The sequence below is a fragment of the Danio aesculapii genome, chromosome 4 (genome assembly GCF_903798145.1).
Source record: "Danio aesculapii chromosome 4, fDanAes4.1, whole genome shotgun sequence".
Lineage (NCBI taxonomy): Eukaryota > Metazoa > Chordata > Actinopteri > Cypriniformes > Danionidae > Danio > Danio aesculapii.
The window spans coordinates 6,276,250-6,290,543 of NC_079438.1; the positions used below are offsets into that span (position 1 = coordinate 6,276,250).

General features: G+C 40.9%; 1 protein-coding gene across 1 annotated transcript in view; it reads right to left on the reverse strand.

Annotated features, from left to right (window-relative positions):
• The window catches only part of LOC130221908 (NACHT, LRR and PYD domains-containing protein 4E-like), a 65,011-nt gene that overhangs the window by 20,128 nt on the left and 30,589 nt on the right, over positions 1 to 14,294 (reverse strand). The window contains exon 7 of the mRNA XM_056454462.1: positions 10,448 to 10,621. Coding sequence (XP_056310437.1) covers positions 10,448 to 10,621 — 174 coding nt within the window. The remainder of the gene's footprint in view (positions 1 to 10,447; positions 10,622 to 14,294) is intronic.

Here is a 14,294-nt window from a genome sequence, read left to right on the forward strand (position 1 = left end):
GTCGGAAAGTGGCTCGAGAGTTGTGGTGGTTGCAGTCCACTCAACCGACAGTACCCATGGTGTCTCGGCTGGCATCATCCTCCGAAGAGGAACGGGAACCAGATGGCCCGGAAGCCGACCGTCCGTGCGCCGACCCCCGCTGCAGGCTCTCAATGGAGCGCATACAGGCCCAGCTCTAAGCTCCGCAAGCAGGTGGACAAGGTGAGGTCCACCCAGCTCGAAGAGGCCTCCAGAAGCCCGGACGAGTCCGCCTATGTCATTAACGTGAGTGGAACTTTGCGGGTGGGGGCCACCAGTGGTAGGCGCTCACTCATCTTCTCTCTGTTTTTCCTAGATCACCACGCATAAGACAAACCGAGCCTTCGGCGCGGCCCAGTTGTCTCTCAACAAGGAAGAATACAGCTGATTCCGGAGGTTCTTGCAGCTGCGGGCTAGCCTCCCCGGGGGGTGCCAGGCCTCCTTTTTTTTTTTTACTTCCAGACCCAGTCCCTGTCGATCCCTGAACAAATATTTTCAATCTGCGTGGACCAGCATGGGGCTTCCCGGCAAGCCCACCTTCACTGATGTCCGAACTGCCATCGCGACCCACGTGAGTATCTATGCCAGTGCCCCCCCGCTGACCCCCATGACTGCCAGCGGCTTTGACCCCAAAAAGTCTCTGTCTGTCTCTGACGCAGGCAAAGAATTCACATTCTTCCGAGGATCGCAGGAAGGTGGCGCAATTCATGTGCCACGACACCTCAACCTCAGATAAGTTCTACGCGCTTCACCTCGGCCCTCTCCAAGCACGTGAGCGCCGCAGACTCTTCGAGAGGGCCTTGATGGAGGAGGACGAGGAGAAGGCAGCGGGTAGAGAACGCCACTCAAGGAAGGGGCGCAAGAGGACAGAGAGTCCACCCCTGGTAAATCAGTTCCTTTTTGGCATGGACCTCAATAGATAACTGGCCTTTCTCTTTTTCAGGAGGGAACTAGCAGGAGGATGCTGCCATGGCCGCCTTCAAAGGGGAAACGCCGCCTCGAGGCAACAGAAAACTCTGAATCTTCCTGAATAAATATTTAACAATAAAGGTCATATGGTGTTCAGTGTCTTTATTATTCATCTATCTGTGCAGTAAAAATAGCTTCAATCGGGACAAATGATCCCTATCTCCTGTGTTAAAAGTGTCGCGTGGGACGGCCGCGTCCAGGTTCAGCCTTGGCTAAGTCCCAATTGAGACAAATGATCCCTGTCTCCTGTGTTAAAAGTGTCGCGTGGGACGCCCGCGTTCAGGTTCAGCCTTGGTTGAAAGCCCATCGGGACAAATGATCCCTTTTTCAACACAAAGTTCTCTGAGGTACGTCATTTTGCACTTTTTGTTTTCGCGAATCCACGAGAGGCCAATGTGTACGCTTTTTGAGATCTCAAACTTCTCTCGCGAGTGCCATTCGCACCTGCTGTTCTCGCATAAACCTACCAGAGGCCGCTGTCGACTGACCGTTTGACTGACTGAATGACTGACCGAGCAATCGACTTACCCACCCTCCTCCTTCCCTTAACCCAACCAATTTTATCGATTGACCCCCCCACACACTTCTCTAAACCCAACCAACAATTTTCAAAAGCAATCCAGAAAAAAAGAAAAGCCCTTGTCTCATTTTTACCACGTTTTCAGATTTTACCACATTCTCACCCTGTTATTTACTGGTTTATTTTATTTTTTGGATTCTGTTTTTGTCTTACCTGCTTTCTGGAACCGCTCTTCACCGGACTCCAAGGTCGGTGAAGAGCATCATCATGGTCAACTCCTCTCTGCAGCCCAAGTCCGTCGGTGAACATGGTGAGCTAACGGGACAAACTGATTGCAGCAGGAAAGTTGTCCACCTGGAGGTAAGCGGTCAGCTGGTAAGCGCGAAAAGGAATGCAGTCATACTGCCCCATAGTGTATGATTAAAAAATGAACGCAGCCATTCGTACCACTGACTACAAAATATCCGGTCTCCAGAAATGTACATTGGACTACGTTTTCAAAATGACTATTTGTTGCTGATTTCAAGGCAATTGATGGTAAAATCTTGGAGGAGATTGTGCAGATTATTAAAAACATCAACCTGCAGTCTTGACACACTCGCCACATAATTTTTTCAAAAAGGTTAACTATTTAGAAATGGATCTTCTAAAAGTGGTAAATGGTTAATTTATTTCTGGGACTTTTCCAAACTCCATTAAAACCACAGTTAATCCCCTCTTGAAAAAGAGCAACCTGAATAACACCTTATTGAGCAATTCCAGATCTATTTCAAATCTTCCTTTCATTGGCAAAATCATTGAAAGAGTTGTTTTTAACCAGGTTAACATGTTCTTAAGCTCCAAGGGATGTTAAGACAATTTTCAACCTGGTTTCAGAGCCCATCATAGTACAGAAAGCGCCCTTATAAAGATAATCAATGATATTCACCTAAATACAGATTCAGGCAAACTAACAGTGCTGGAACTACTTGATCTCAGTGCTCCATTTTAGAGCCCTGCACTGGCTTTAAATCTAAGCCTTATCCCGGCCCTGGCCCGAGACGCACAGGCTGTAGCCCGGCCCTTGTCAAACAGCTCATCAAAATTGTGGCCCAGAGTCCGACCAAAAGCCCGTTTTTTTCCCACCAAACAGCGTATACTGTTATAGCCATTAAAATAGAGCAGATTTGTATTTAATAGAAAGTTGATGCTTTTTCGTTTCATTTAGTTTTTTTTTTTTTTTTTTTGCAAAATAATTTAGAGAAATGTTTGGAATTTATTTGTTTGTTTTTTTTTAAATGTAATATTTTGTTTAAATGACATCGATATCCAAGTGGTATGTTGTCCACAGTGAGTTTACTCAATTTAAGCCAGTGGCGCCTGCAGCCTTATTTATGGCTGTACGCACTGCGTGTACCTACCATGAAAGGGCAGGAATTAATGCTGCTTTTTTGTTTATTGATTTAATTAATACATAAATTAAATTGATTATTAAACAGTAAACACTACGACATATTGACAAGGCAAGAAAGTATGACAACAAATAAAGGTGTGCATTTGTGTGTTTTAATGTATGTATGTACTTGCATGGTGGGATCTCTCCTACTTGGGGTAACACACTTAACACACTCATACAAACAAATCTACTTTTAAACGTTCTGTCTCTCGAGCATCCGTCTGGTGTTTGTAGCTTTAGCCTGCTAGCACCGCTGGTCAGCTAAAGCTACAGACCTCTTTCATTCACTTATTTTGTCACTTACTGGCTTTGCTCTTCACCTTGTACAATGTCGCTTGCGTGTCTGTCCTTGAGTGCAGGAGAGGCATCGATGGAGGCGCTGGAGCTGGAGCTGGAAGCAGTGGAGTCCCAGATTCGCTCGCTGGAGACGAAGCGAGAGGGGCTTAGGGCTATGCTCTTAACCCATACTCGCTCGTCTGAGGTAAGTGTTCGATACAATGACAATCCTCCTCCTTCATCAACCCCACGTGCTTCTCTGTCCAGGCCCAGCGCACCGAGGACGCGGTTCGCCCAGGCTTCGTTCACGCCGACACTGGGCTACCACGGCCCCTGGGTGCAGCCGCGTAAGGTGCTTACCAGGTCCCGGGGCAGAACGTCTCCTCCTCCGGTGTTCAAGATCCCCACGGAGAACCGCTTCGCCCCTCTCCGCGAGACTGGTCGCGATGTGGCCATCATTGGCGACTCAATCGTGCGCCATGTCCGCTCCGCTTCCTCCAAAGGTAACAAAGTACGCACTTTCTGCTTCCCTGGTGCCCGAGTTAAGAATATTTCTGCACAGATACCTACTATCCTGAGCGCTGCCGAGAGCCTCGGTGCCGTCGTCCTCCACGTGGGCAGATGGAGATCCTGAAGAAGGACTTCAGGAGCCTGATCGAGAGGGTTCGACGCACCTCGCCAGCCACGCAGATCATCGTATCTGGACTGCTTCCTACCTACCGCCGAGGAAATGAAAGGTTCAGTAGACTTTTTGCTCTGAATGAATGGCTATTAACATGGTGTGAAGAACAGAAATTGCTCTTTGCTAATAACTGGAATCTTTTCTGGGAGCGTCCTAGGCTTTTCCGCGCTGACGGGCTGCACCCCAGTCGAGCTGGAGCTGAACTCCTGTCGGACAACATCTCCAGAATACTTCGCTCTATCTGACTAGTAAGTAAAAACTCACAAAATTCACAATTTAGCCATACAGAGTCCTATTCGTCCCACATAAATAACAGTAATGCATACCTAGCTAACCCCATAGAGACTGTGTCTGTTCCTCGCATTATTAGATCAAGAAACAAACGTACTGTGTGCTCCAGAAATAATCTATTAAGAATTAAACCAGAAAAACCACTAAAAAGTGAAAATACAAATTTCATGAAGCTTGGTCTCCTAGACACCAGGTCACTAGCACCTAAAGCACTTATCATAAATGAAATAATAACAGATAACAATCTTAACGCACTCTGTCTCACTGAAACCTGGCTGAAACAAAATGACTATATTAGTTTAAATGAAGCAGCTCCTCCAGGATTCTTATATAAACATGAGGCTCGTCAAACTGGTCGTGGTGGTGGAGTTGCGTCAATCTTTAGTGATATTCTTAATGTTAATCAGAGAAACGGACTTATGTTTAGCTCCTTTGAAGTATTAGCGCTTAATGTTGTCCTTCCAAACACTATGCAAAAACCTATGTTATCTTTCGCTCTAATCACCATATATAGACCCCCAGGACCCTATGTAAATTTTCTAAAAGAGTTTTCTGATTTTATCTCTGACTTACTAGTTAAAACTGATAAAATACTTATTGTAGGAGACTTTAACATCCACATTGATGACGCTAACGACACATTAGGGCTCGCGTTTATGGACTTTAGTATTATCGCGTTAATACTTTCACTAGGGATAAAGCAAAACATTATTAGTCCAACCCATCGCCTAAAGCATACACTAGATCTAATTCTGTCTTATGGAATTGAGGTCATTGATGTAGACATTATACCACAAAGTGATGATATTACAGACCACTACCTCTTACTATATAAGCTGTGTTTACCTGAAATTAGCAAATCCGCTCCAATATATCGCCCTAGTAGAACTATTGTTCCATCCACTAAAGGTAAATTTATAAATAACTTACCTAATCTTTCTCTACTTCGAAATGCACCCGTAAACGCAAATGACCTTGATGTAGTAACCAGCAGTATGGATGCCATCTTTACTAGCACTATAAATACTGTAGCACCCATCAAACTAAAAAAGGCTAGAGAGAATAAAACTACACCATGGTATAATAGTCATACCCGCGCTCTCAAAACAGCAACCCGTGCCCTGGAACGTAAATGGAAAAAAACTAATTTAGAAGTTATTAGAATTGCATACAAAGACAGTATGTTCAGCTATAGGAGGGCTTTAAAATCTGCCAGGGCTGAGCACCTCCGCAAACTGATAATCCGATAAAACTGATAAAAACTGAAAATAATCATAACAATCCTAGATTCTTATTTAACACCATTGCTAAATTAACAAATAATCGGTCATCTTTGGAACAAAACGTTCCACCGCAAATTAGTAGTGATGACTTCATGAATATTTTCAGTGATAAAATAGAAGGCTTTAGACAGAAAATAGGAGATATTAAACTTTCTGCACCGCCTCATACTTCAGATCCAGTAAACACGCCACTGAATCTAAATAGCCTACAGTGCTTCAAAATCACAGAACAGGAAGAGCTAGATAAAATTATAAATAGTTCTAAACCAGCTACGTGTATATTGGACCCAATTCCAACAAAGTTACTGAAAGAATTGCTACCTGTTATAGGAGAACCTCTTCTTAGCGTTATCAACTCTTCTTTATCTTTAGGCCATGTTCCAAATCCTTACAAGTTAGCTGTTATTGAACCTATCATTAAGAAACCACAACTGTACCCCAGCAACTTAGCTAATTATAGGCCTATTTCAAATCTTCCATTTATGTCTAAAATACTAGAAAAAGTTGTTTCTGCTCAATTATGGTCCTTTCTGCAGACGAACAATGTTTTTGAAGTGTTTCAGTCAGGTTTCAGAGCTCATCACAGTACAGAAACTGCATTAGTGAAAATAACCAACGATTTACTCTTAGCTGCTGACCAAGGGTGCATCTCGCTATTAGTTCTACTCGATCTTAGTGCGGCATTTGACACCATTGACCATGGTATCCTTATTAATCGCTTAAAGTCCACAGGTGTCCAGGGACAGGCCCTACAATGGTTTAAGTCATACTTAGCTGACCGTTACCAGTTTGTGAATATTAATGGACAGCCTTCACAAATCAGCCCAGTAAAATACGGGGTGCCTCAAGGATCCGTTTTAGGCCCTTTGCTGTTTACAATATACATGCTACCCCTGGGAGACATTATTAGAAGACATGGGATCAGCTTTCACTGCTATGCAGATGATACTCAATTATATATTTCAACTAAACCTGACGAGACGTCTAAACTGTCCAAGCTAACTGAGTGTATTAAAGATGTTAAAGACTGGATGACCAACAATTATCTTCTCTTAAACTCAGACAAAACAGAATTATTACTTATTGGGCCTAAATCCTGTACACAGCAGATCTCACAACTCGACCTACAATTAGAGAGATACAAAGTTAGTGTTAGCTCTACTATAAAAGATCTGGGTGTCATATTAGACAGCAATTTAACTTTTAAAAATCATATATCCCATGTCACAAAAACTGCTTTCTTTCATCTGAGAAATATCGCTAAGTTACATAGTATGCTATCCATCTCAGATGCAGAAAAGCTAGTCCATGCTTTTATGACTTCTAGGCTGGACTACTGTAATGCACTGTTTTGCTGGCTGCCCAGCATCCTCTATTAACAAACTTCAATTAGTACAAAATGCAGCTGCCAGAGTTCTTACCAGGTCTAGAAAATTTGATCACATCACCCCAATTTTATCCTCCTTACACTGGCTGCCTGTTAAGTTTCGTATTGAATTTAAAATATTGCTTCTTACATATAAAGCTTTAAATAATCTAGCTCCTGTTTATCTAACCAATCTTCTGTCTCACTTTAATCCAACTCGCTCTTTAAGGTTTCAAAACTTAGGGCTTCTGGTAGTACCTAGAATAGCAAAGTCGAGTAAAGGAGGTCGAGCCTTCTCATTTATAGCTCCTAAACTCTGGAATAGCCTTCCTGATAACGTCCGAGGCTCAGACACACTCTCCCAATTCAAAACTAGATTAAAGACCTATCTGTTCAGTAAAGCATACACTTAGTGCACCACTTAGCGGGCTTCCACACAGGTTATGCATCTTGTTGATATACACTGTGAACATCAGCTACGCTAATTATTTTCTTTATTCTCCATTTCCACCTGGGGATACTCTTCCCGAGGCCCTCAGACTATGCAGAGTCACTGATTCGATCCAAGACCAACGACGAGATGATCCCAAGGTTTCCATATCCTGGACCAGGCCGTATCCTGAGCAGCTACTGTGATGGTCATGGAAGAGTGGAGAACATGAGACTGATTCCTGTGACGCTCCAGAGACAGACGAGTCTTCGCTGAGGCCAGCTTCCAGCATCCGCCACTGAGACTGCAGCTCTGCACAAGACGTTTGGCCAGCGGAGAAATTAAAATGATTGTGCCCAACTGAGCCTGGTTTCTCTCAAGGTTTTTTTTCTTCACATCCGCCTTTAGTGAAGTTTTTTTTTTCCCTCTCCGCTGTCGCCACTGGCTTGCATGGTTCAGGATCTATAGAGCTGCGCATCGTTGGATTTGCTCTTCAATATTTGGACTCTCAGTAGTGATTATTAAACCACACTGAACTGAGCTAAACTGAACTGAACTTAAACACTACAAACTGAACTACACTGTTCCTATTTACTGTGACCTTTTATGTGAAGCTGCTTTGACACAATCTACATTGTATAAGCGCTATACAAATAAAGGTGAATTGAATTGAATTGAATTGAGATGGGTAAAGAAATCGAATGACTTTAGTTTTGCTGGCCTTTTTTCCGCACCCTAAAAATTACAATTTGTTTAAAACAAGGTTCAAAATGAGTAAACGCTTTTTAAAACAGCTAAACTTAAGACATTTGCTAAATGGCCTAAAACTAATGAGACAAATAATGATCCCCACACGGAGGGGGGACCGCAGTCTCATCAGCACCTGAGCCGAGGAAACTCCACACCCAGCCTCTTTCATGATCTGACCGTTCAAGGTGTTTTAAACAATTTTATCTGACAGACTGGCATAAAGTTCTCTCACCCTTCTGACCGAGTTTGTTCTTCCGAGGTAATCTGGGAACACATGCTGCTGCAAATACTTTGTAAACGCCTGACCTTTTATGAATTGAATTGTAATTTACTGGCGCAATATATGTTTTTTGTCATTAGCAGGGAAAATTGCTTAATGTAAGCATCTCTGAAACTGAGAATATTTCACTTTTAATTTTATTTAGGCTAGATTATTATTTTATTTGACTATCCAGATAATGTTTTGGTGCTAAAGCATATAGCGGACTTATTTTGAAGCACTATGTGTGTGTGTGTGTGTGTGTATGTGTGTATATATATATATACATATTATACAGCACTTTTAATTACTATTGTGTATGAAATGTGCTATTTAAATAAACTTGCCTTGCCTTGATATACTTTCATCTGGAAAATCTAGTGTTAAGTTTTGATTCATTCTGAATTCTTCTGAAATCTTTAATGTCTAGCCGATTATATAGAGTTATTGCTTCCGCTATCTTTTGTAAATGATAAACAAATTCAAGGCTCATTTAAATGTATGCAGCAGTAGGCACGGCAGTATGAAGATCTTTTAGGGTGCTTTCACATCTGTGGTTTGGTTTATTTGGTCTGAACCAAGGGCAACAAATGATACATTGTAGTATTTTCTGCCGTTTTGGGTCCTTTTCACATCACACTGATTACTCTTTATTAATCTGGGGTCACCACAGCGGAATGAACCGCAAACTTATCCAGCATTTGTTTTATGCAGTGGATGCCCTTTTAGCTGCAACCCATCACTAGGAAACACATTTATTCACACACACTACGGACAATTTAGCCTACCCAATTCACTTGTATCACATGTCTTTGGACTGTTGGGGAAACCAGAGCACCCAGAGGAAACCCACGCAAACGCAGGGAGAACATGCAAATTCCACACAAAAACACAAATTGACCCAGCCGAGGCTCAAACCTGCGACCTTCTTGCTGTGAGGCAACAGCACTACCTAGTGCACCACTGCGTCACCTTAGTGCAATTCAACCAAACTAAATAAGGCAGGTGTGAAAACACCCTTAGTTTCTGTTTAATCACTGTTATTAGCAAGTTGCATGATAATGACTAAATTAACTACTCTTTTAGTACAAGTGAGTAGGAGGCAACCAGACTAATTGTGTATTAGTTAACCTCGCATCCTATGGCTAACTTCCGAACATTGAGATAGTGTCCGTGAGAATACATGCCAATCCTGGGGCGTGAAACTCTAAGCAGCGTTTGGTCCCAAATGAACGTATACCTGAAGAGTATGGGATCAGATATAAATCAAAACTCTAAACTAATTTGTGAATGAAAAATGTGACCTGTTCCTAATATATGGAAATACAGTGTAAATTTGATGGTCACTTAAAATTGGGGTCCGATTAAATTAGAGCTAAAAAACAAATAAAAATAAATTCTAATGTATAACAGATTTCTTTTCAGAAGCGCTAGAAAAGTCTACCTTCACCCAGGCTGTTAGTTTCGTCAATAGATGGACCCTTGCCCTTTCTAGCAGATGTTCAGTCAATATATTGTTTTATATGATGGAGTAATCAGGATGATTTTCAAATAATTTTGTAGTATTTACTTGAGTTCACCAGGTCTATTTCAGCAAGATCTTGAATACATATACTTAGTGTGTGTTTCCATATTATAGTAGTAGTTTATATAATAAAAATAGTACCATGAGACTTATATGTTTACAAGAAAATGCAAAATATCAAAGCAGGTCAGAACTTTTCCAGGGCCCCTCTAAAAACACTCAAACTCAATCTCAATAGGGTCAACTTTCTCTTTATCACTGTTTTTATGTTATTATTTGTATTAATAAATGTTTGGATATAATTGCCAAAATGAGAGAAATTCTTAAATATATCTTTCCAGTAAAATAATTTAAAAATAATATAAACATATGTTAATATTAAAATCTTAAATATGAATACAGAATTTAAGGCAGTTAATTAAAATTATCTTTAAAATACACTGATTGCTTTAACTGTTAGTCATACTGGAGTATATTAGAAAAAGAGAAACTTTAATCTGAAAATTGCAATTTACCCAGTAATGCTTTGAAGTACATTGGCTATACATATACATTTGAATATATATGAATAAAATCCACATCCCTGCAAGTGTTTTGTTTCTTCTGCCAGTTCACTGAATGGGGCTTCTGGAAAACCATTTACCTCAGTGTCTCCAGTTTACAGTTTGGACTCTTCAGTCCATCAGAGAGAAGCTTCACTCCTGAATCCTGCAGGTCATTGTTACTCAGGTCCAGCTCTCTCAGGACACAGTTTGAGGATTGTAGAGCTGAAGACAAACTCTCACAAGACTGAGCAGTAAGATAACAGCACTGTAGCCTGTGTAGAGGACAAAAACAATATGTGTTCATCTAAAACAATCAGTTTTGTGGCGGCCCACAAGGCTTTTTAGAAATATTAATAGAATCTGGCCCGCTATACAAAAATGAACGTAATTCAGTAAATAACCACTGGGTGTCGCTATGACATGCCTTCAATTAGGCAGCAGTTCCTGTTATGAAGTAAAACGAACCGAACAAACTGAAGAAAACATAATTCATAATCACATTTTGGCGAGCCATGGTGCAACCAAGAAAAAGAAAAATCACCAGTGAGTGCAGGAAATTTCAGTCACGTTGGGGCAAAGGATATTTCTTCACAGAGGTCAGCGGAATATGTGTCTGTTTAATTTGCCAGGAATCAGTTTCAGTAATGAAGGAATATAATATTAAAAGAAACAAAATGAAATGAAACAAAACATCAGGCCTTCAGGTCTTACACTGGTGCTGAACGAGATCAAAAAGTAAAATAATTAGCGGCTGCCCTATCAGCTCAACAACAGCAGTTATTTTGTGCTAATAAAGTGCAAGAAAATTCTACGCTGGCTAGTTATGAGGTAGCTCAGCTAATCGCACAGCACAGGAAACCCTTCACTGAAGGAGAATTTATATAGGAGTGTTTGATTAGTGTTGCAACTGTAATTTGCCCTAAGAAGATTCAAGATTTTAAATACGTAAGTCTTTCTAGAAACACAGTTGGACGATGAATTAAAATAAATCCATAATAATAAACATACACACACACACACACACATACATACACATATAAACACACATATACACATTTACATATAAATATATGCATGTCTGTGTGATGTATGTAAAATTTGGCCCGGGACAAAGTTTTTTTTTTTTTGCATCTGGCCCTTGGCCTAAAAAGTTTGGACACCCCTGATCTAAAATGTTTATAGTTTGGGGCACATATAACTGTAGTGATTGTAATAACTTACCTAGTTAAAGAACTTCTGGTGATTTTAGCTTTTATAGAATTTGTGGATGAAACCAAATAAATGGATTTCTATAAATGTTTTAATAGTATTACTTAACTCTTAATTGAACACCCATAATTAAAATACAGTGATATAGTTTATCAGAAATAAAATGAGATGAAAGAGAACAAATTACAACATTAACTTTCTGTAGCACCTTTAAGAATTCCAACTCAAGGCACTTTACATAATAAAAATGAGGCAGAGATACAGATGTAATAGAAATTTAGAAAAGAAAAATATTTAATAATTAAAATGAAAAGCATTCAGATACATATAAAAGCATGCATTGTTTGCTGTTTTCATGTTTTTGTTTATGCCTGCTCCACCATGGCAGTCCCCAGTTGTCTTCTGCTCTGCCTGCTCCACTGTGTTGGTCCTCGACTCTACAAAGCTGGTTTCTTACTCCCTCTTCTACACCTTAAGGCTGATTTATACTCCTGGATCAAGCGCACGCGTATGCTTCGGCGCAGCCTGTGCGTGGTCACCGTGGCCATCGCGCACATGTCAAAAAATGACACAGCGTGTAACATAAGCTCTGTTATTGGTCGGCTTCGTCGCGCAGACTTTTGTTTTGTGTTACATTATGATTAAAGTTGTTGCACGTTCGCCGGTTCCCACCTCAAAATAAGCGAGTTTGAGCCACTTGTACGTTAAGGTAGTGTTTAAAAAAAAAAAAAAAACACCAGCGAAGAAACTCGACCAGAAGAACATAAACACCTACTGCCAGATAGCGTTTCGGATGTGCTATTGCAGAGCACCACATACAGTGTGCAGAAGTATAAATGCATGACATTGCGCATTGCATGCACTGTGGGTCAGGCCGATCACTTGACGAAGAAGTATAAACCAGGCTTTATAGAGCTTTTGCTCCAGCCTGCTCTCCAGTTTTACAGACTCCACTATAGCCCTGTGCTCTACAAGTTTATCCTGTTCCACAGGATTTGCCTATTTAGTAATCTCTGCCTTGGCTTTTTTATCTCCTGGCAGGCTGCCCTGTCAGTTCTTCCCTGACTGTCTATCCTGTACGCTTTTATTGTTTTATGAACCTGACTCCTTGTCCCTCATCCTTGTCCACCATTGCACCACAGCCCTCCTGAACTCTCTTTTTTGAGTATTCTCTTATGAAATATCTTAAACAGGGATACTCAAACTCAGCACTGGAGGGCCAGAGTTTAGCAGAGTTTAACTCCAAATGTAATTTGACACACTTGAACCAGCTAACCAAGCTCTTTCTATGTATACTAGAAACATCCTGACAAGTGTGTTGAAGCAAGTAACATACTAAACTCAGAAGGACACTGGCCCTCCAGGATCAAGTTTAGACACCTATGGGGTCAGTTCTTCGTACCTTTTTTTATTGATCTTAAATGTTTTGGCAGATCCTGGATCTTTTAATCTTGATAACGGATCTCTGGCTAATTTGGTTCTTCAAAGGAGTTCGCAAATCAGATTAAAATGGCTCGATGAACTGATCTCAGATCACTGTGTGTGTTGATCACTGCGTGAATGATCTTTCGATACTCAAAATCATGATCAGCAATGCAACCATCGGCTGACAGCACATCAGCGTAATAACATAATTTGATTAATATTCAATTATCCACGTGAGCAAAATTCTTAGTAAGTAGCCGGCAGCTAGCTCCCTGCAACTCTAACATGGTCGCCCACTGAAGCTAAGCAGGGCTGTGCCTGGTGAAGGATAGCATTTTTGATTGTTAGGCTTTGTTAACGTTTACTAATAAATACAGACATAAAGGGTTTCTTTTTCTGAGGGGTTAACTGCCATATGTGCACAGAATAGAGAAGAGTAGCAGGTTGCTGAGAGCAGCCCATCCTGTTATCGGTATGGGTGTATGTAAAGTGCAGAGAGCTCTGAGATGTATGAGCTGTGTGTTCGTGCTCTGAAACATTTGCCTAGTCAACGGTCAAGGCCAACTGTCAAGAGAAGATACCAGAAAGATACCAGAAAGAGGAACATCTGGTTGCTGAATGGTCAAACTGTCAAGACGACACCATATAAGTCAATAGGGTTGGGATTAGATAGTGTGCGAAAGACAATATAAAACATGAAGGATAGCCCAATAGGGCAGGAGCTGAATTGATATTACATCTCTTGTTGGAGCCATTTCTTTCTTTTATTATTATTATGTTTGGACTAAATGGGTTGGTTGGATGATACGATTATTATTGTAATTATTATTAAGTTTACATTTGATAATTATTGTATTTAGATTTGAGTATTTTGTATTCGTATATTATTCATGTTTAAGTATTAGCTTTATTGTTGTGATTTTTTGAATGAAGACTTTTATTTTGTCAAAATTGGGATTTAAGGAAGCCAGGTAGTAGGTGGAGTAGTAAGGGAAGAGGAAACAATTTTCAGACCGTGAGTTTGTTTGTGGTGACGGGTGCTACTGAGGAACAATGAGCTATTTCACTGATTTGATGGCACAAGATGTGATAAAGTAAAGAGGAGAAAAAAGGATTCACAGCGGACTCACGCGTCATTGTTTACCCTTACCGCGATAGCGGCTTAAAGCAATAATGCCGCTACATTTAAGTCTGAAAATTTTCCACGAGGAGGTGGACACGGCCCACGTTAAACGAGATGACCGGCATTTGATGTGGATGTCTGCGGCTGTACTGCACGGAGAGATAATTCAGCGAACCAGTTCACTTTAT